Genomic DNA, 24798 nt, shown 5'->3' with positions numbered 1-24798 from the left:
TAATAAAAAGTCATTTTAATATTTTTCCCGAAGTTACTAGTCAAATAAGTTTCTTACAGCATAATAACCAACTCTAACTGTCTAGTATTGTTATTTTCAATTACAATTTAGTGTGTACAGACTATTAGATGCCTTTTCTGGTTTATAAAATATTTTTTTCTGTCCTATTCTTGGATAACGGAATTCAATTGTTTCACTTACTCACCGATAGCGGTGCTTATGGTCCGGCAGTATGCAATTTCTAACTAAATAAAATATGTATGAAAAGTGGCATTCGCTACTATTTAGACAAAAAATCTTATGTTTGTTTTTTTTCAAACATTTATCAAAAGGGAATTTTGAAATGATATTTCGCAATTAGCAATCAGTTTGGTTACATTTTGTCAAAATAAGCTAAAACATTACTTATATATTATTGGCTTGTAAGTCAATAATTTAACCTCAATTAAATCCGTATTCATGCGACATTCAATTCAAACCTTAGCTGGGGATAAGTTATGCATGCAAACCATGTTAAGTAATTGAACAGAAAAGAATGTCAACATTGAAAAGTGAAACAAGAGAGCCACCGGAAAAAAACATTTCGTTAACTGATAAGACCCACAAAATATCATTCTTATACAGGTTAAAACAATGAATTGCATACTTTTTGAAATCTATGACATGAAATCATACTTAACCAGAAAAATCGTAATTAAACGATTGTACCTGCTTGTCTGTTTTTTATATTTATATTTATGTTAATATCGGGTCATAGACCATCGGCATTCTTCGGGGGTCATCCTGGTGGTTAATTAGATGTCGTATTGTCTAGAATACACACAAAATGCTGATACATTGTAACAAGTCCATGCATTGTTAATTGTTTTTTACGGGCTTTTTATAATTTGGATATACGTTTTAGTATATTATAAATCAAATATGATAATCTTATTCAAATCGGTGAACATGAATCTGACAGCTAATGTCCTTTAAAGTACAAGGGTTTTGATGAATTATACAAACTAACGACAGCGATTATATTTATGCATTGTTTGCGACGTAGCATCAACAAGTGTCATTATCTAGCAGATAAACAGTTAAAAACCTTTGCTCATAAGGAAGAAGATTATCAGAACTCAAAGCATTACTACCTTTTTTAAAATTGCTAGAGAAATACAATCCGCACACGAAGATGTCCCCTGGAGTTCGTTTTATCCAAATTCTACAGTATTCAACTGCTGCTCTCGTCACACGATATGTCTTATTCTTTGTATAAACTATTTGTTTTCCAAATTACGATGGTGGGGGTTTAGTTGATTGTACGTTATTTTCATAATCACAATTTGTTCTTGAATTTAACTAATATCCAAATAAGGAATCTAACGGATAGACAACTCCTCAACATTAGTTTTTGTTGCATAAAAATTATCTGATAGACCTAAATATTCAAGGGCCAAGCGATAAAGCCTAAAGATTTCACAATGACATTTTCCAGTATTCGGTAGAAAAATGGAGAGTAGGCGCTAAAACATTATCATTTCAAAAGGTAACTGCTCTCTTGTCTCTATTCATCTGGCTGAGATAGGCATGTTATATAAGATGAATCGTAAGACGGGCAAAGGTTGAACGGATGATTTTAAAATCTGAATATTTTTTTCCAAACGCTGTAAATATGTGTTTCGAACATAATTAAATAGCTATTCTGACATTAATATGTACATAATTATTTCCCTTTAAAGACTATGCACGCCTATTGTAAATAGATATTTGTTGTATAACCTTGATAATTTTACTTATATTCAGAATAGATGTATCACAAAAAACAAATTCTCTCTAATTCTAGCCATTGTGTCCTTGGTTCTATTAGATACAAAAAGAATAATAAAGAATGGTAGTATATGGGCTTTAAATCATATCTCGACGTGAATAAACATAAATCTTTAGAAATAAGAAAGGTTGTGCATACAACGGCATGCAATATTTAACAATTCATGAATATAGTTATCTCTCCCTACCTCTCTAATTTTTTCGCTCGTAAGTTTTCAAGTGTACTCATATAAAACACCGCGTGATCTTATTATAAAGATTTTCTATCGTGGTGTTATTTAAAGGAAGCTTCACCTTGAATTTAAATACTTTAATTAACAATTTGAAATTGAATAAAGCAATGTTATCCTTTCATCTTAATAATGTGCCTTATATTCAGAATAGCTGTATCACAAAAAACAAATTCTTTCTAATTCTAGCCATTGTGTCTGTTGATTCTATTAAATACAAAAAGAATAATAAATAGATATAAGAAGATGTGGTATGAATGCCAATGAGACAACTCTCCATCCAAGTCAAAATCTATAAAAGTAAACCATTATAGGTCAAATAAAATTGAGAATGGAAATGGGGAATGTGTCAAAGAGACAACAACCAGACCATAGAGCAGCCGAAAGTACGGTCTTCAACACGGAGCCTTGGCTCACACCGAACAGCAAGCTATAAAGGGCCCCGTAAATTACTTGTGTAAAACCATTCAAACAGGAAAACCAACGGTCTAATCTATATAAAAAACGAGAAACGAGAAACACTTATGAACCACATCAACAAACGACAACTACTGAACATCAGATTCCTGACTTAGGACATGTGCAAACAATTGCAGCGGGTTTAAACGTTTTAATGGTACCAAACCTTCACCCTTTTTCTGAAACAATAGTGTAACATCACAACATAGAAAGACACACTATAAAATATCAAGTGAAATGGCTTAACTCAATCAAAGGACATATTAACACCATTAAACATACACTGAACAAATAAATTTGACCTATGATACCATGTAAATAGAAAATAAATAAACTAAGGGAAGAATAATAAAAGTAACATATTATACCGCTATGAAATGTTAAACAATTAAAGAAAAACAATATGCTGGAACTAAAATATCAGCCATTTGCAATAACTTCAAACACAGGTAGATGAAAATAATTTTGTTGTTAGGTATACGTGTACAGTTCAAATAGAGAAAGGAAATATTTTTACAAAATAAATAAGAAAGAATGGTAGTTATTGGGCTTTAAATCATATGTCGACGTGAATAAACTTAAATATTTAGAAATAAGAAAGGTTGTTCTAACAACGACATGCAACATTAATATATAGTAGTTAACTCTCTCTCTCTCTCTCTCTCTCTCTCTCTCTCTCTCTCTCTCTCTCTCTCTCTACAAATTGGCTAAATTCTTTTCAGGAAGGTATCAATTAATTGGCCATGGATACGCACGTATATCAAAGAAGTATATTTTATACTTACCACTTGATACCAAGGGAGTTTTCAAAGACCATAAGTTTAAGAAAATAGACAGTAGCATGGTCGTAGAAAAAAACTACTAAAAACACAAAATACATTCTCGTTATATTACACCTAAGTAGAGATTGAGCATTAGGAATCCATCCGAAATCTGGTTGATATCAGCTGCATCGGAACGATCATCTGCTATTCTAGACTAGTGAGACCCGCGATTTTTCTCCTCTGTACGGATTCTACTGCGTTAAAATTATATCCCCAATACGCAGACTGATTTTGTCAATCGTGAACACGGAAGCAATTTTAGGTATGACGCACTGTCCAATTAGCTCTTGGAAGCCGATAAATTTATCCACATGGCATCATTACGATCCGTAGATGACAGTTGTATTTGAAAATACAAATGTATCTACTAGCTATAAAGCATCATGTAATGTACTTTTATACCTTTTGTCAACTTTAATCTATTGTCTAATTTATTGTCAGAGGGAATTTTCGAACGTTAAAAATACACGTAAAAACCTATTTAAATATTTTGTAAAAGGGCAGACTAAACATTTTGAAGAGTTTGAAGACTATTTATCCTATATAACACTCACAAACAAGTATTTCTTTTTTTTAAGTTATGCTTTTTTAAGATCCACATGTGAAGTATGTCGTCAAGGGCGTTTAATACACATTTAAGGGGGTGGTAGTGAACGGTGTGTACTACTATTCTTTTTTACTGCATTTTTTTAATAAAATAATTCAATTTTCATTTTTTCGAATGGTGAATGAAAATTTATAAAAAAAACGAATAAGAAATATACCTCAAGTTTTAACATTTATAGTAGCACAAAGCTATTTTTGTAATTCAAAAACACTATGTTGTTATGACTCGTTAGAAGGGTTTTAAACTTTAACCACATATAGCATTGTTTGGTCCTGTGAATTTTTAATGTTATTATATCAACATGTAGCTAAAATATATAAAGTTGAAATCTGATGCCAGATGATGTCTCAATATTTTTGCTTTTTACGTTTTCAGGACAAACAGTCAGCTCAATCACGCCTGAACGCAAAAAGGTGTTACAGAATTTCTCCTTTTGATAAGAATATTGCCTATTTTCAGGATGTTTTTCCAAAAAAAATGTAGCAGGGGCAGATATGCAAAAAGATGCTTTATACAGATCAATCTTTAATCTTCCTTTGGAACTCTTTTAGATGGAAAAAATTATTATGCATATTAAAGATCCAAACGTATTTTCACTTAACATTATCGACTGTTTAGTGAAAAATTGACTTTCATTTGAAAGCTAGAGGTTTATTAAGAAGTTTACACAGTTTTGTTAACAAATAAACTGATTTGTAGATCTCGATTTGCCTGGTTGCGAATAAGCTATTTACTGATTCTAAAACAGACATACAAGACTTGCAACCTTCGGCGTTACTGTTTTAGAGATCAGTTAGCAGTCAAAAAACCGTTACAGCAAAGTTTTCACATCTCATAATTTTACGTTTGTTAGAAGCGAACTTAAATTTGAAGATACACTAAAATTTCAATCTTACTAAAGGATACTGATTGCCTTTATTATGAGGCCTTTTTTTATAAATCAGATGAGTTAGAAAAATGACGGTCTTCATTGCGATCTCTAAAATCTACTGCAATGTGGAAATAAACTCATCATAGATACCAGGATTGAAACTCTGTATTTGCGCCAGACACTTGTTTCGTCTATAAAAGACTCATCAGTGACACTCGAATCAAAAAAATTTAAAAAGGCCTAATAAAGTACGAATATACTCTAGAAAAAAATCGAACGCCCAAACATTGCAAATATCGCTGAATGATTTTCATTTAAATATGTAAACAATTTATAGCATATTTTCTCTGTTGTTCTGTTGTTTTCCTCTTATAGTTGATGTGTTTCCCTCGGTTTTAGTTTGTTACCCGGATTTGTTTTTGCTCAATCGAATTATGACTATTGAACAGCGTTATACAACTGTTGCCTTTATTTATATTCAACAAATTTATTGAAAACAACTTATCCTGATGTAAAACAAATAATTATGACCAACGACTGTTCATGCTTTCCATTACAATGAAGAAACATTTTTAATGCTTTCAACAAGTATAACATTTTAAAGTATTTTTACTCTTGTATTAGTCACATATTATTATGAAAACAAATCATCCTGTGATATCGAAAGTGCTAATATTCAATGCTAGTTCATGATTTATTAAAATGAAGAAATAATTGCACTCTTATTCAATACAAAAAAAGTGTATGTATCTTTATCCTTATATTATTCACATTGTATAATAGCACAAATAACTCATCCAGAGGTATTTAAATGACCAATTGCAAATAAAGATGAATCCATTTTAATAACAAAAAAGAAATGTTGGCATAAAAAAAAAACAATGCAAACAAAATGTACGTATCTTTTTTTAATATTCATAATATTTTATTAGAACCAAAATCATCCTAATTTACAGAAAGTACACAATCATATGCAATGATGGTTTAGGATTTCCATTCAAATTTAATGAAGAAATAATTGGACTCTTCATCAACACAACAAAAGTTTAGGTATCTTTATCCTTATTTTATTCGCCTTTAATAAAAACAAATAACTCATCCAGATGCGTTAAAATGACTGACTTCAAATAACAGTGCACGGATTTTAATAAAATCAATAATGGTTCATGATTTGAATCGTAATGACGAAATAATTGAACTTTTTTCAACAAAAACAAAAGTGTAAGTATCTTTTTCTTTATATTATTTACATTTTCTTAGAATTAACACGTCTAGATAAAATTACTGACTGTTAAAGACGCTGTATTAATTTCGATGCAAATAAGAGATATCGGCATTTTACGCAATGCAAACAAACTTTTAGTTTCTTTTCTCTAAGATTCGTCATATTTTGCCCATCATAAGATACTACGGTTTCGTGATATGCTATTAATACTCAGAATCTGATCACATTCACCCAGCTTGGCTGGATAAAAAGGTTTCAATAAACTTTGCAGAAACTGTTGAAATCTACCATTAACATCAAATTCCCCAAAATTACTGAAATATATGTAAACATTACTTAATCATCAAAGCTAAAGGTAATGTCTTCTCATTACTGGATTCACAAATTTAACTGTATAATGTTATACATCCTTTCTTAAGGGATTCTAACAAACCCCATGACTTTGACAAAATGCCAATGTTTGAAAGCATAGAATGTATCTATTTTGTCTTAATCAATAATTCCCGTCGCCACAATTTGCGTTACTACAAAGTTGTCAGATTTTAAAATGTCTTCATTTGAGTTACTGATGAAAATAAAACAGAAAACTCATTTTCTGCGAATTTATGCTTTCATTATTAATAGTTTTCATGGAATAATTCGGATTTTATTAATCAATTCTAATGAAGAGATGGAATTTCTGCACAAATATGTATCGCTTTATTCGATTCATGGTGTCACAAATAAAAAATAAATACCTTACTAACATTGATATCAATCTAACAATATGTCAAGTGTTTAACTATTTCCGGCAGATACAAAGATGGTTTTAACTAACATTTTTATCAACCTAACGGTCAACTAAAATGATGGAATGAGTTCTACAATAAATAAAAAAAAAGATTAAGATTAAAAAGTGCACCCAACAGATGCAATTTTTTTCTGTTCATAAAACTGTGTTGTATAGCTAATGTGAAGAATGCAGCTTACCGCATCAAGATTGACCATAGACGGGTTTGGCTGCCTTGTAATGTATGCTTGAGTTTTTGTGCTGCTAAACGTTTCATATTTTTAGCTTACCAAATATTTGGCTTCCAGTTTACCTTATCAAGGAAATTCCAGCAAAATGTGCTGTCGTTTTTTTTTCTCTTATTTGTCATGATTTTGTCTGTCTCTCTTAGACTTTCTGGCGTTGGTATCTTCCACCTCTTTTAAAATATATATGTAAACCTCAGATCTGTGTACGGTCTCAAATATGTGTCCGTTTCTCAAATATGTGCCCCATCGTGACGTCAATCGCTAATCTATGTCCGCTAAAAAAGATACGGCCTCAAATCTGTGTCCTATTTTCACATTTGTTTTCAATCGTGACCTCATTCGCAAATCTATGTCTGTTAAAAAAATATACGGCTTCAAATCTGTGTCCTTTTCTTAAATCTTTTTCCATTTTGTTTCGCCATGCTAAAATTTATGCCCGTCTAATAAGTACGGCCTTATAGGATTTTTGATTTATTAAGTCATTTCCCATAATTCAGTGCTAAGTTGGGATGTGTTCTCCATGTGTGTGCTTAAAAATTTTACATGCCTGTGTAATTATTGTATGATAATGATTTACATTTTATTGTAAAACTACATCATTTTCAAATTGTTTGCTTTTCTTGATCCCGTGTTTAATTGTTCTGTAGTAATTATCGTTACTTCCCTTTACTCGTTACGTCTTGATAACAAATACGAAATATAAGTTAATAAACAACCTGAGACAAAATGACATCTGTATACAAGCAACTAAAGATACATGTACGGCCTTCAACAATGAATTAAACCTATTCTGTATCTTAAGCTATAAACATATACACCTATTTACAAACGTTTTGTTCAATGTTTTAATGTATAAATACCACATAAAAATGTGTATGATATAATTTATTGTGTTAAACAACGACATTTTGTGCCACTATCTTATTAAACAGTTTTTTTGTTTTGGGGAAACTATTCAAGTTTCGAATCTATGTATCTTTTTAAAACCCATTGTGTACCTTGACATCAACATTCACATAGATTTGTGTACCTTGTTGTTGTAGTTGTAATAAAATTCTGACAATTTTGAAAGCCAGTCAGTCTTTTTCCACTGACATCTCTTTTCTAAAATATTCTGTCAGTGTTCTATTGAAGCGTTCTATGCGTCCTTGACTCTGTAGGTGATAGGGACGTCGATGTAACTGTCTTACGTCTCTAAATTTCGATAAAGGACATAAATTTGAGACGAAAATGGCCATAAATTTGAGTTAATAAAGGACATAGATTTGAGACAATACAGGGAATAGATTTGAGACAATAAAATACATAGATTTGAGACAATAAAGGACATAAATTTGGAACGTCTATGACGCAATATTAAAAAGGACATAGATTTGCGGAAAGGACATAGATTTGAGGCTGGGCATAGATTTGAGGCTTACATATATAATCGACAAGCCATTCTATATTGAAATCCCTGTTCATTTATTCTTTTGTCGATTTGGGGCAAAACATATGTTTTAGATAATTAAACTCAATTAACAAATAAATCAAAACTTCATATTTTCGACTAACCTAGTGCCATATCTCAATTTAGGTGTCCATACAAATGTAGCACTTCTCTCTAAAATAACATCTTCTTCCATATTAGACATTGCAGCTTGTGTGGCTAACTGCTGGTCACTGTTATAACTGAAATAAGATATATAACTGTTTGTTTGTTATATAAACGGTCAGGATTGATTTGTACAGACAACCAGCGTACCAGGTAGGAACCACCGACCTTCGGCAATCATTATCAATTAAACTTGGAGTCTAACACACCTCCCCATGATGATTTGCGTCGTCGATTGCAGCTGTTTGTGTAAGTGTAATATTGGCTGCCATTAAAGTCATATAACAGTAAAATACGTGAATTAAAATACGAAATTGTGTCTTAAAATGCTATATCTTGACGATAAAGAAGCTAATAACCAAGTCTTGTAACATTCCGTGAAGGTTTGACAAAGGTATTGGTCTCTAACAAATATGTCTTAACTGTTTGTAGATACTCAGACTTTTAACCTGCCGTGAATACTGTCTCTTAATCATGAAGAAGCTTCTGCCAAAGTATATTAAATTCCTTAAATTCTGGCCGACGTTATTTATTATCACACATCTCCTTCATTATGTTTTAATTCTCACTGTACCTAAATGTTGACTTTTACATAAAAAGTCCTTTTTTAAATAATAAGCTTTGGATATAGTGAAAATTTTTTTTCCAAAATTTGCTATAGACACTTTCTTTCTAGTATCGGAAAATGCTATGAAAGTTTGAAAAAACTCACCAAATATATCAGACTTATAATTTGCAAATGCCTGTACCAAGTCAGAAATATGACAATTGTTTTCCATTCGTTTGAGCTGTTGATTTTGCCGTTTTTTAAGGGACTTTCCGTTTTGAATTTTCCTTGGAGTTCTGTATTTTTGTTATTTTACCTTCGCCTACATAAGGATTATCAGTTCCACTTGAAATAAAATCAATTGGCAGGCCACATGAAATACGAAATTGAAGAGCATTAAAAACCGAAAAAGTAAGACAACGATAAAAACACAAACTGATGCAACAAACAAAAACTAAGGGAATCGAAAAAATTGAAGAACGAGTGAGTCGACAGAGTAAGCATTTCCTGCTATTATTATTCGTGGGATACCAATTTTCGTAAATTTTGTTGGTATAGAATTAACCACGAACTTAGATGCTCGTGGAGGCATAAACTTTCAATAGGTTAGTATGTGAACATTGTCAAAACCACAAAATCAAATATCAACGAATCACACTTTTTCCTACGTTTAATAAATTTGGTATCCACGAATATATAAATGAATTCACGGTATGTATGCATTACCCGCCTTGCAAATTAACACTCAATCGGATGATATCTTAAGATCTGATACTGCGAAAACATGTTGCTAGTGAGATGGAGCATAGACTTATAGTGTCGGCAATAAATTCGTTGTGGTTATCGTAATATTTTGTAGTGTCGATTTCAGTCGTTCTTCCTCATAACTCTGTTGAAGCAGTTTTCGTGTAAACAGCAACCCCCTGGTTATAATGTCCATATATTGTGAACATGTACGAGTGCCACATATCAACTGAGATATGCAAACGCCATACGATGAGACAGAGGATATGTTATGCTGAGAAATGGGAAGTTGTCAATTGGAAAGTTAAAATTACCGCGTTTTTTTATAGATGCTAGTTTAAAGTCGTCCATCTGTGTCAATATTGAGGAAAATATCAAGATATCAAGCAAACCTTCTTATTTTGTTAGTTTCCTTTATCACAAGACCACTAGGAATTATGAGTTGCAGGCCCTGACTGAAATATGGGAAATTTTGGCAACAGTAGTTTATTGATGTTGAATTACGGAAAATGAGAAAAATAGTTTCAAAAGTTTGCTTCAGATTCTGTCATTTGTTTTACAATGGAGCGTTTCGTAAATTATATGACAGTTTGACAAAGCTATTGATGTGTAATTCAACATTGATCAGACTTATCTAAATATGGAAAACGCTGATGATTAAATATAGGATCGCTTTGACTCACTTCCACAACTTTCGTCGTAGGTGAACCAGTAGTAATATTTGTTCACTTATTAATCACAAAGTGTAATGACTATCTTGATATCACTTTTTTCTTTTTGAATAAAAATATAAAATTTCTTAGAAACAGTTCGATTTTTTTTATCCAAATCATGATAACATTGTAATGCCATTATTTCAAGAGAGATATCACATGAGTAAAGAATAGAACTTTCAATTTTCCAAATGTATATTTTATAATTTATATATTTCAGCAGTACATCTGGGGTACATCTTCTCACATTCGTATTGCTCCATTATTATTTTTCTGTGTATTGTTTGACGAGTATGTTACACTGTTAGCAAATGTGGTCTCCTTTCGTGTTACTTAATCATCATTTGTTTTGTAAATTATTTCATATATAAGAAAGTTACACTGTCAGCACATCTATTCTCATTCTGTGTTGGTCAATCATTTTTTGTCGGTGTATTATTTTTTAAGAAATGTCGGGTTTTGAACATCAATCAAATAGTAGTGCCTCTTGTTATTCATTATCTTATGGAATGTAAACAAGTTCAAAAATGAATTGCATTTGTTTACTCATAAAAAAGAGAACAACAAAGGGCACAACTATCGCTACAGCAATATTCCGCCGATTCCAAAATTATTAACCTATTCAAATGAAAATTGAACAAACGACATTTTGTTTGTTTTATTACTATCATCCAAAGATTTCAAAAATCAGGAAAGGTATACAGGATATCGTTATCATTGATATGGCCATTATAATTTTTTAAAGAAATATTTTACTGAAAAAGGTACTCGTTATGTCCCATTTGATGTTGGTTGTCAAAGATTTACCCTGTTTAATACATTAATAAACCTCTGATTAATTGTATGATATCCTTTATCAGCTATTAGCATAACATGAAATCTAATGTCAACTGAACACCTTTTATATAATTTGGAAAACGATGAAAGAAAACTAAGTCGAAGAAAATATATGTTATAATTCTGGTGACAAAGAAAAGCAACAGTCTACTATACACTACACAGAAAACTAAAGAATGGACAGCACCAGCATAACAAAAACAGGGAGATTCTTTAGATATTCCAATAATATAGATTATAATATAAGGCAAGTATTACCTGTGAAAGGGGACGAAGTCGGCAAACCTTTAGAATACTTTATGATATCCCGTTAACATCAGATTTATACATAAACACTTTTGTTGTTAAACAGTTTCCAACATAATTTCTGTTGAAAAAGTCAATAAATTACGGAAACGTATCCGATGTTGGTCCTATTGATAGAAATTCTTTACATGACGTCATTTTCAATGTAAACAAAGATTGAAACGATATCTTCAGGTAGCGTTTTGTTTCTCGATTTTAAAGTATAGTTAGTTAAAAACATAATGATTTATACATAAAACAACGAATATAAAAGTCGGCTTATTATCGATCGATCTAAGGTAAGTTTCCCCAGAGAACTCATTTTTTTTTTTTTTTTTTATTGGCTATAAAATCGTTTATTGAATACGCTCTAGACTCACTTTATTCCACACAAAATGTGCGTCATCATTATCCTTTCTGCTAATCAGTTTTACTAATTTGTGGGAAATCGCATGACTTACAAAAGGGCAGCGTCCGTCAACAGAAAAAGAACAGGGTAATGAGCAAGCTCAACTGTTAGAAAAAAGTTAAAAAAAGGTTAACGATTTTGAGTTCATTAACATATTGATTTTCTATATTGATTTTTCGTTTTATTGATTTTTAACTGTTGTCGGGGACTTAGTCTCCACATAATTTATTCATCAATATTCGATGACATACAGTCAGTTATATTAGTATTCATCAATATTCTATGACATACTGTCAGTTATATTAGTCTTTCGTTGATTCACGGTGTTTAATGTCCTCACGGTAGCGTTAAGTTAACATCGTTTTGAAAATAAGCACTTTATGTTGGACCAAAAAGCTTTAAAAAGTCGAAAAGTAGTTCCATGTAAAATCCTCAAATCAAGCTTCTATAGCTTGCTGTTCGGTGTGAGCCAAGGCTCCGTATTGAAGGCCGTACTTTGACCTATAATTGTTAACTTTGTATACATTGTGACTTAGATGGAGAGTTGTCTCATTGGCACTCATACCACATCTTCTTATTTATATTCTATAAAATGATGATTAAATAATATATACTAACGTCGTTCTATCTGTAAGTAGACAAATTAGTTCCTGAACAAGTTGATCTTTCTTTTCTTTGTGATTACATTCCTTAACAATATTGCCAAATCTTTCTCTGTTCTGAATAGACTTCTGCCACGGTTTGCCTGGTGATGAATTATCACACGTGAAAACACCTGCAAAAACAATGTCATTGTCAATCTAGATTAGAGAAACATAGTTCTTGTTCATGTTTTTATTCTATGCTCACTTTTCTATCGTTTATTTCGTTTTCCTTATCTCTATCTTCATATAATGTAATACTGAAAATTCAAATTTCACGTCTTATGTTACTTATGTTATAAATTTTCACAAAAACACAGTCGTTAGCTTCATTATCAACAAAGTCGTCATTTTATTTATTCTTTGGAACATTATATACCAACTGTTTCAAGCTACAATATATGAGCTGCGTCGGATAGAAATCGACCTTATGCAAATGTATATCAATAAATCTGTTAACCTAATTCGGGTTGAAAAATTTCTACGGTTGTACGGTTGTATAAAGTCTATAACTGTTTGTAAATTGAGTTGTAATAAGAACCCTACAAAACAGATCAAAATTATTATTTTATTTTGTATTTGAATGTTCAAAAATCAATCAAAGTCTTATACTTGTACACGTATACGTGCACTTGCATAAGGTCGATTTCTATCCGTCGCAGCTCATATGTTAATTCCATTGATTGATTGTGTGTGCTTTACAGTCCATTAATAAAATGGTTAATTAGAAGTTTATCATACGCAAAAACAGCAGCAATGACGTCACGTAACAATGCAATACATCATGTTAATCCGCGCAATTTATAATTGAGATGTATGCGCCGTCATTTATACAATCGAAAACTATCACAACGCTTTGAAAGAAAAAATAAGATTTCATGGGGTTTTTTTTATATTCAAAACCACCACAAAAAATAAGTTAAGATAAATAGATAATAAAAGGAATAATTGCATTTCATTTTAGCCAGAAGCTAAGATGTTTAAAATACTTACTAATCCAACAAGGCTATGCAATTTTATTATTTGTGTATGCTGTCAATTTATTTACTTGTTATAGATATAAATTGAGTTTAAATGAATAACATTTACTATTACCGTTTGAAATATCTGATTCAGTTATAACGCCATTCACATTGGAACAACAAATACCATTTGTCTTTGGAAAACTGGAAAAACAATTTTTTGCAATACATTAACCTAAGGTAGTAGAGATTCTCGTTTTACCGTTATATGTGCACTTGTTCTTTGATGATAGTTTCATTGCAACTTTAAAAATTACCTTTTAAGTTTTAGTAATACTGTTTTTCATTTTTGCTAATGTGCTTTGTCTCTTTGCCTTTTTGTGTTTCTTTGTTACATATTTGTTTGTTTTTATAGTGATTAAGATTATAACACAATGTTGACTGCTGTACCCCTATTTTTGACATTTCTACCTATTATATAGATATAGGAAGATGTGGTATGAGTGCCAATGAGACAACTCTCCATCCAAGTTACAATTCATAAAAGTAAACCATTATAGGTCAAGGTACGGCCTTCAACACGAAGCATTGGCTCACACCGAACTGCAAGCTATAAAGGGCTCAAAAAAAATACTAGTTTAAAACCATTCAAACGGAAAAACCAACGGTCTAATCTATATAAAAACGAGAAACGAGAAACACGTATGAACTACATAAACAGACGACAACTACTGTAATCAGATTCCTGACTTAGGACAGGTGCAAACATTTGCAGCGGGATTAAACGTTTTAATGGTACCAAACCTTCTCCCTTTTCTGAAACAATAGTATAACATCACAACATAGAAAAACACACTATAAAATATCAATTGGAAGGCTTAACTCAATCAAAAAACGTAAATTAACACACAATGAACGAATAAATTTGACCTGTGACACCTGAATGCAAATGCACAGTTAATAAAAAATTACAAGGGATAAATAATTAAAGTCAAAAGTAAATAAACAGGTTTAAACAAAGTTAAAGTATGATATCACTGTGAAATTTCAAACAATTTTTAGAAAATCATCACTTTTGAAGAAACCTGCGTCATATTATACACATGTATATGAAAATTATTTTGTTGTTAAGTATACCTCTTCTGTGTGTATAACATCGTACGTTTAGGAATACCAAGAAATTTCTTTAATATTAATAAAACTAATCTAACACTTGGTACATATGGAGTGAATATCAACAATAAAAATATTATGTCTGTTTGTTTTGTTCAAACATCGTTGTCAATATAAAGGAATTTTATGCGACTGTCATACAAGTGAGAGGTTTAGCTAGCTATAAAAACCAGGTTTAATTCACCATTTTTTACATAATAAAATGCTTGTACAAAGTCAGGAATATGACAGTTGTTATCCATTCGATTGATGTGTTTGAGCTTTTGATTTTGCCATTTGATTACGGACATTCGGTTTTGAATTTTCCTCGGAGTTCGGTATCTTTGTTATTTTACTTTTTGTTTAGTTGCTGACTCATTCACTGTAAACTCATAGCATTTAGATGCAATCTATTAAAGGTGAAATTTAGTAGCAACAGAATGTGAAAAGGTTAGGCCTTTTCAACATACTTTTCTACAATATCTTATATCAAAACTATGTTTCTTTGGTAACATTCATTTTCGATTATATAAAATCCATGTTGCATTTTTCTTGGAAAAACGATGCATTTGTAAATAAATCAAGAAAAATATTTCAGTTTTATTCTTTACATTTATTTCTAAAATTTCTATAAAAAGTAGTTCATCTATTATATCAGTAGCCTGTCAACTCTAAGGTTGTAGATTTGAACCTTGCACGTGGAAGGTGCTTTCGACTCAAATCTAATATGATAATCGGGTTTTTAGCCAAAGATCTGTGGTTCTATCTGGGCACTCCGACGTCGTCCACCAATAAAAACTGACTTCTTCGATTTAGCCAAGAGTGCTTAAAATTGCGTAAACCACCATCAATCAATCAATAAATCAATCAATCCATTAAAAGTCACAAGCGAGCCTGTTGTACAGTGCTTGTCGTTTGTTGGTGTGGTTCATAAGTGTTTCTCGTTTCTCGTTTTTTATATAGATTAGACCGTTTGTTTTCCTGTTTGAATTGTTTTACACGTCATTTTGGGGCCTTTTATAGCTTGCTGTTTTGGTGTGAGCCAAGGCTCCGTGTTGAAGGCCGTACTTTGACCTATAATTGTTTATTTTCTACACATTGTGACTTGGATGGATAGTTGTCTCATTGGCACTCAGTCCACATCTTCTTATTTATATGTTCAGCTATCAAAAGATGTAATGTGTAAATGAGTAATTCTCATACAGCAGTTAGCTTACCTGAGGTTCATCAGTATAAGATTGAATGAGTTGTATTTGCTCGAGCACGTCTTTATTGTTTCATTGATGTATTCGTGCCCACCCTTCTGACTTGAAATATATTCATTAACTAAATGTCCTGTTTTTGAATAAATATACAAATAGAGATATATTAAGTCTACAAAATATTTCAATAAATTTATCTTCCTTCAAAAACATACTTTTTTTCTTTGCTTTACTTATTTTTATAGGATTAAACCCATTTTTTTTAGATAATGGATAATAAGATTTGGGCGATTAATTGACAAACTGAATAAGAGTACAATGTCCTCTTGTGTGAAGTGTGTGAGTCAGCGACCCCGTTTACACATCAAGCACTGTTGACATAGCTTAGATTTACTCTACTTTACATCTGATAGAATATCATTGTAGACAAAGCTTAGATTTACTCAACCTAACCTCTGATAGAATGTCTCTGTAGACGTAGTTTTGATTTACTCTAACTTAACTATGATACATGTAAAATGTCACTGTAGACATAGTTTAGATTCATTCTACTTTATCTGTGATAGAATATCATTGTTGACATAGCTAAGATTTACTCGACCATACCTCTGATAGAATTTGACTGTAGACATAGTTAAGATTTACTCTACCTTACCTCTGACAGAATGTCACTAAAGACAAAGCCTAGATTAACTCGACCTAACCACTGATAGAATGTCACTTAAGACATAGCATATATTTACTCTACCTTACCTATGATAGAATGTCACTGAAGACATAGCATAGATTTACTCTACCTTACCTATGATAGAATGTCACTGTAGACATAGCATAGATTTACTCTACCTTACCTATGATAGAATGTCACTGTAGACATAGCATAGATTTACTCTACCTTACCTATGATAGAATGTCACTGTAGACATAGTTAAGATTACTCTGCTTTTGCTCAGATGGAATGTCACTGAGGACATAGCTAAGATTTTCTCTGCATGACCTATGATAGAATATCACTGTAGAAGAGAGGCGAAGGATACCAAAGGGACATTCAAATTCATAAGTAGAAAAAAAACTGAAAACGCAATGGCTAAAAAAGGAAAAGACAAACAAACAACAGTTCACAAAACACAAGATAGAAAACTAAGGACTGAGCAACACGAACCCCACCAAAAACTGGGGGGTGAGCTCATGTGCTCCGGAATGGTAAGCAGATCCTGCTCCACATGTGGCACCCGACGTGTTGCTCATGTTAGTACAAAACCGATGATAAGTCTAATTCGATAGGTCACATTCGTGAAAAAGGGGACGGGGTTGTAGTTACGACAATTGGAACATATCCGTTGTAATCTGTGAAACGGATATTCCATAACGGTCAACCAACTCTTGATGGCGTCCGTAAAATTTACGAAGGGACGATTTCAACTTCACCACTTGGAACTCTTGGTTTAATAGCTTACTTGTGAGGAGCAAATTTCTATCAAGGAAATCGTGATAGGAAATACCAGCCGGGGAATATCGTATAAACAGGGAGATATATACTCCGTATGCAGGCGCTGCTGGAATGTTGCTTCAGAGAAATGGAAAGGTCACAATTGGGAAGCTAAAATCACCTCTTTTGTCGTAAAGTTTTGTTTTCAACAGATCATTGTTGCCAATTTCTAGATGTAAGTCAAGATATAAGACAGACTTAACTCAATCTGTTGTATCCTTTATTTCAAGTTCGATGGGATAGATGCGTTCAACATAGTCATCAAATTTTGAACTATTTAATTTTAATTGAAAAACACGTCCTCCAAAGGTAACAAATATGTTGTCAGTCAAGAAATCAAGCATCTTGATAATAGATATAAGAAGATATGGTATGAGTGCCAATGAGACAACTCTCCATCCAAGTCAAAATTTATAAAAGTAAACCTTCATAGGTCACAGTACGGTCTTCAACACGGAGCCTTGGCTCACACCGACCAGTAAGCTATAAAGGGCCCCAAAAAATTACTAGTGTAAAACCATTCAAACGAGAAAACCAACGGTCTAATCTATATAAAAAACGAGAAACGAGAAACACTTATGAACCACATCAACAAACGACAACTACTGAACATCAGATTCCTGACTTAGGACAGGTGCAAACAAATGCAGCGGGTTTAAACGTTTTAATGGTACCAAACCTTCACCCTTTTTCTGAAACAATAGTGTAACATCACAACATAGAAAGACACACTATAAAATATCAACTGAAATAGCTTAACTCAATCAAAGGACATATTAACACCATTGAACATACACTGAACAAATAAATTTGACCTATGACACAATGTAAATACAAAATAAATAAACTAAGGGAAGAATAATAAAAGTAACATGTTATATCGGTAAGAAATGTTAAACAATTAAAGAAAAACAATATGCTCGAACAAAAATACCATCCATTTGCAATAACTTTAAACACAGGTAAATGAAAATAATTTTGTTGTTAGGTATACCTGTACAGTACCAATAGAGAAAGGAAATATTTTTACAAAATAAATAATTTTAAATACAAAATAAATAAACTAAGGGAAGAATAATAAAAGTAACATGTTATATCGGTAAGAAATGTAAAACAATTAAAGAAAAACAATATGCTCGAACAAAAATACCATCCATTTGCAATAACTTTAAACACAGGTAAATGAAAATAATTTTGTTGTTAGGTATACGTGTACAGTACCATGTCAGTTTCACAGAATTTTTTGTTTGAATCAGAGTGATTTTTACAATGTACGCATGGTACGATTTATCTCTCCCTAAGACAAGAAACTTGTTTCTACGCAGGTCATTCTTTTTTTTATGAAACGAAGCAGGACCAACTCCTTCAATTTGTCTTTTAGTTTTGTAGACATAGTTTAGATTAACTCTACCTTACCTATGATTGAATGTCACTATAGACATCATTGATATTAACTCTGCATTACCTCAGATAGAATGGCATTGTAGCCATAGTTTAGATTTATTCTACCTTACCTGTGATAGAATGTCACTGTAGCATAGCTTAGATTAACTATACCTTACCTCTGATAGCTACCAACCAACTTCTTTGTCATTTGGTCTCTGGTGGAGAGTTGTCTCATTGGCAATTATACCACATCTTCTTATTTTTATATAGCTTTGATTTACTTTACCTTACTTCTGATAGAATATCACTGTAGATATAGCTTAGATTTACTCTATCTTACCTCCGATAGACTATTATTGTTGACATAGCTTGGATTTACTCTGCTTTACCTCTGAAAGAATATCACTGTAGACACAGCTTAGATTAACATGATTAACGATACCTTAGATTTAAAAAAAGCAACATAAACTCAGTTATATTGTAAACAGTCTTTAGATATGTACCTCTTCCTTTCTTTTCACGATCACCCACACCTAAGATATTGAGTAGTATTCCAATCCTTCCTTTCTTTGATACTCCTAACCATGTGCCCTTTTCTTTTCCTGTTGTCAAATCCTGGCCTATAATATTTATAATATATTTTAACTTACTTAAAACTTAAATGGCCTTCTTGTAAAATTGTACACAAGAAACTTTGATTGCATGTTTTAAAAAAAATATTTTACGCCATTATCATTTTGTTGGAAGCCTTTTGGTGTACTTGCATAATACAGCTTCGAAAAGATCTGTCTATTAGCAAAACAAAGAAACTTAATATTAAAAAAAAATACTGCACCATTCTTAAATACCAATATGAGAACTCTTCAGGTTAAAACTTTATTTGAGCTATTCATAGCCAGACGTTTAAATCATCACAAGTACGAGTCATAGTACATACCTTTTGAGGAAAAATCCAATATGACTCCCATTAATTGTTTTGATTCGAGCATCACAGATCTTAGGATAATCACGTGATCAAAAATATTCAAAATTTGTAAATGGTTCTTTGAAACCCTGTGTTTAGCCTGTGATTGCTGCTGTCAGTGTTAAAGTGTAATGTTGACTGTAAAATGTAAGAACATTTATCTAAAAAAAACACGGATTTGTTTATACATCTTGTTTTCATTTTCTATAGATGCTATTTCTTGTTCTTGAAGATTACTTTGTTTCCAAATTTCAAAGCAATCAATGAAGGTTAACAAATTCATCATGTCAAAAATATTTAATCCAACACTGTCTAAAATGTTAACTGCAAAGTTCATCTATCAATAAAATACTACAAAATGAAGGGAAAAATATATTTCAAAATTGTGCTTGCGCCCGCTAACATGTTTTACTTCGCCACATTTTTTATGTGCCTGTTCCAAGTCAGGACCCTGTAATTCAGTGGTTGTCGTTTGTTGCTGTATATCATATTTGTTTTTCGTTCATTATTTTGTACATAAATCAGGCCGTTAGATTTCTCGTTTGAATAGTCTACATTTGTCATTTCGGGGCCTTTTATAGCTGACTATGCTGAATGGGCTTTGCTCATTGTTGAAGGTCGTACGGTGACCTATAGTTGTTAATTTCTGTGTCATGTGGTCTCTTGTGGAGAGTTGTCTCACTGGCAATCATACCGCATCTTCTTATTTTTATATTAAGACCTTATCTCTTAATCATAAAAAGATTTTTGCGAAGTTACCGATGTAAGCATAAACCCGGTGATAAGTCTAATTCGTTAGGTCATATTCGAACTCGAGGAAAAGAGGATGGGATTGTTGTCTATGATCTTTGCAATAATATTTTTATCCCAGAAATGATTATTCAAACCACAAATACACTCTATTTTTCGTCAATATAACGGAACTATAAACAACTGTCATACAAGTGGGCAGTTTCGCTAGCTATAAAACCAGGTTTAACCCAACATTATCTTCGGAAAATGCCTGTACTTAGTCAGGAATATTGCAATTGTTTTTCACTTGTGCCGTGGATTGATAGCGTTTGATTTTGTTGGTTTTTTTATGGACTTCCCCGTTTTTGAATTTGCCTTGGAGTTCAGTATTTTTGTTATACCTTTTTATATGTCCAGATTGACAACTGTTTATAGATCTACCTCACAATCAGTAAAACAAACCATGAATATATTTTGTATTATTTGTCTACAATTACAGATAGATTTATCCCATAATGCCTTATACATACCACTTAAACACTCTTCATTATCTGTCCAGAATGACAGCTGTTTTGTTGGTCTATCCCAACGCTCATCTCGATTGTTTGCAATGATCACACGGTATCCATCCCTACATTCATCGTCATTTAAATACATAAGCAGCAAGCACATTTCACCACTTGTGCTGTTACCCTAATCTGTAAAAACATTAAGAGAGAGCATTATTAAAACTGTTTTAGCGCTTAGGTCTGTTTAGCAATACGTCAACTACTAGTATATTATGCCTATAAAATGTTTGTAAGGTGTATAGGTCCGTCTGTTGCAATCGGACGTTTTATACAGTTCATTGCGAAGTTGACATAAATTTCGCGCTTAGGTTAATTTCTCTAATATGGTCTACTGAATTGTTGTTAGATTTACATATCTGAGAGGAGCCATCTGTATTGGACTGCATTTCGTATAACAATCAACATTAAGTTTCATGCTTACGCTAGTTTCTTAGTTACCTTAGGTGAAATTAAACTAAATATTTCGTCTATTGAAATGTAAAATGTGCATGTCCGTCTGGATCCGCCTCCTGCTCTTGATTGTTTTATGGTTAAATCAGCATTGTTCCTAGGTATCCCATCAACAATACAAACGCTTTTAATAATCGTTTTGTAATTTCATCTTAATTATGTCTTTGAACGAAAGATGGTGATGAATATTTAGTGTTATGTAACGTGTGTGCCAATCTAACAACAGATGGTTCCGTGCAAGATCCCATACAACATATGCATATTGTTTCTTGCAAGGAATAAAATTATCTTTCGTCCCTATACATTTTCGAATTCTTATTCACAAGTTGAGTGAATACTGTTCCTAATATGCTCCTGCACAGATATCCGTCTGGTTTTACCACTCAAAGTTCGGGAATTGCTATTTTAAATGATATCAAAGAGGAATTTAATGTAATAAACGACAACTGCCATAAACTACTTGAAAGTGTCAAAATAACGAAAGTGAAATCAAAACCACGAAAAATAAAAAAAAGACTTGAACTAAATAGAGCAGATACGGGAGGGTGTGGTGAAAATCATACAGAGTATTGTAATAAAATGGGTTTGTATATTTAACATGAGAACAAACTATTAAGAATAATTGTAAATGAATCATCTCAGCAGATTGGTATGAATAAGTATCTTGAGCAAATACTAGAAAATTGAAGAAGGTTAAAAAGTCATATGATAAAACAATTGTTGTCTTTTGATTCCAGTTGATATAATGATTTATCAACCTCGTCGCAAATCAATTATTGTATAATAGTTGCTTAAATCTATGTATGTAATTTGGTCTGTTGTGAATAGAAGAGGGACGAAAGATACCAGAGGGACAGTCAAACTCATAGATCGAAAACAAACTGACAACGCCATGACCAAAAATAAAAAGACAAACAGACAAATAATAGTACAGATGACACAACATAGAAAACTAAAGTCTAAGCAACACGAACCCCTCCAAAAACTGGGGGTGATCTCAGGTGCTCCTGAAGGGTAAGCAGATCCTTCTCCACATGTGGCACCTGTCGTGTTGCTTATGTTATTACAAATCCGGTAAATAGTCTAATTCGGTAGGTCACATTCGTGAAGGAAGGGTATTGTAGTTACGACATAAGGAACATATCCGATATCATCTGTGAAACGGTTATTCTATAACGGTCAACCAACTCGTGATGGCGTCTGTAAAATTTACGAAGGGATGATTTCAACTTCACCATTTGGAACTCTTGGTTTAATAGCTTCCTTGTAAGCAGCAATCCTCTATAAAGGAAATCATGATAGGAAATACAAGCCCGGGAATATCGTATCAATTGGGAGATATATACTCCGTATGCAGGCGCTGCTGGAATGTTGCTACATGGAAAGTTCACAATTGGGAAGCTGAAATCATCTCTTTTGTCGTAAAGTTTTGTTTTCAACCGACCCTCATTGTCAATTTCTAGATGTAAGTCAAGATATGAGGCAGACTTAACTGTATCTGTAGTATCCTTTATCTCTAGTTCGATGGGATAGATTCGTTCAACATAGTCGCCAAATTTTGTATTATTTAGTGAGAGAACATCATCTATATAGCGGAACGTAAAGTTAAAGGATATTGCTAACTTCTTATCTTTATTCCTAAGAAGTTCCTGTATGAAGTCAGCCTCATCATAATAAAGAACCAAGTCGGCAAGAAGAAGAGCACAATTGGTTCCCATTGGAATTCCGACAGTCTGTTGAAAAACACGTCCTCCAAACGTAACAAATATGTTGTTAATCAAGAAATCAAGCATCTTGATAATGTCAGTTTCAGAGAATTTTTTGTTTTAATCAGAGTGATTCTTTACAAAGTAGGATTTATCCCTCCCCAAGACAAGACACTTGTATCTACGTTCGCCATTCTTTTTAATTAAACAAAGTAATACCAACTCTTTCAATTTGTCTTTTAGTTTGGAATAGGGAATACTTGTGTAAAGTGTAGAAAAGTCAAATGTTTTAATACTATTGCAAGATGAGAGAGTCTTAAGATTGTATGTACTCTAAAAGATCTTTGGAATCTTTTAGTATCCACATCTGATTCACGCCACCTCTAGAATAGGCAGTTTCACAATAACTTTGGAGCCCAGCTTTGATTGCTGATAAAATAGATGTTAATAATTTAGAGAAAGGTCTCGTGGAGCACTTGGAAGACCCAGCAATATACCGTTGTTTGTAAGGACACTTATGTAGTTTAGGTATCCAATACAGTGATGGAAGATCCAGATCTTCATCTTTGGTTGAAATTCCAAAGGAACATAGAACAGACCTATGATTATCAAGGAGTTCCTCTTTGGTAAGTGTCGTGAGGGTATATGTTGAGTTTCCAAGTGAATTTTCAATACCTAATTCATTTATCAAGCAGTTTATGTAATGATATTTACACACAAAAACGATGTTGTTTGGGGCTTTATCTGCGGGGACAACAACATATTTGTCATGGAGGTAGGACAAGTGTTTTGCAACATTTGGGTCTTTAAAAATTGACGTAGCGTGGGTATTGATATGCACATTTAGTTTCTTAATTCGGATTTGTATCAACGACCTCACAGCCTTAATCCATTCGGAAAGAGTATCTACGTCTTCCTTCTCGCGTTTAGCCAATTGCCTGGCATAATCCTCGACTGAATCCATCAGTATTTTGAAGTTGTATTTCCAATTGATGGATTTAGGCTCACGATATTTCGGACCTTTGGATAACAAATTTCACAGAGAAGTGTTATTGACAATGTTGAGGTCTCTGGTAATAACGTAGCCAGCCTGATTATATGTGAATTGGGAACTAGCACAGGTGCAATCAGGAGGTTTAGACTTGAAGTCGTCACTGTTGAGATCTTGCAAAACGTTTTTGTAATTGAAAATTTTAGTTGCAATTGGTTCGGTATAGGTATTAGAAATTATTGGTACAGACTGATTTTTAAAATAAAGAGGTATTTTCGACTGAACTAATTTATGATGAAGGATATTGCCTAAGTTGACGTCATCGAAACCTTTGTTGGCAAAGGAAAGTTTAAGAAAAGATCTTTTCTCTTTTTTATCTTTTC

General features: G+C 32.4%; 1 protein-coding gene across 1 annotated transcript; it reads right to left on the bottom strand.

The window, feature by feature from the left end:
* Positions 1–6854: 6854 nt before the first annotated feature.
* LOC127711846 (transport and Golgi organization 2 homolog) lies at positions 6855–21384 on the bottom strand. The gene is made up of 7 exons (XM_052218010.1): positions 21230–21384; positions 19507–19623; positions 16144–16261; positions 13908–13978; positions 12790–12946; positions 8597–8713; positions 6855–6885 (listed from the first exon to the last, which is right to left on the bottom strand). Exons 1-7 carry the CDS (start codon positions 21369–21371, stop codon positions 6855–6857), a joined length of 753 nt encoding a protein of 250 aa, XP_052073970.1. The 5' UTR covers positions 21372–21384.
* Positions 21385–24798: the final 3414 nt, after the last annotated feature.

Source organism: Mytilus californianus, unplaced genomic scaffold (assembly GCF_021869535.1).
Source record: "Mytilus californianus isolate M0D057914Y unplaced genomic scaffold, xbMytCali1.0.p SCAF_8, whole genome shotgun sequence".
Classification (NCBI taxonomy): domain Eukaryota; kingdom Metazoa; phylum Mollusca; class Bivalvia; order Mytilida; family Mytilidae; genus Mytilus; species Mytilus californianus.
This window is presented reverse-complemented; position numbering and strand designations above follow the sequence as displayed.

Bases quoted from the DNA above. Each gene is read 5' to 3' on its own strand.
- LOC127711846 (XM_052218010.1), bottom strand. From the start codon at position 21,371: ATGTGCTTGCTGCTTATGTATTTAAATGACGATGAATGTAGGGATGGA. The intron at 16,262-19,506 runs GTACATATCTAA...ATTCAAAAACAG, and splicing joins TCGTGAAAAGAAAGGAAGAG to GACATTTAGTTAATGAATAT. The intron at 8,714-12,789 runs GTTAGTATATAT...ATCTTATTTCAG, and splicing joins CTACTTACAGATAGAACGAC to TTATAACAGTGACCAGCAGT.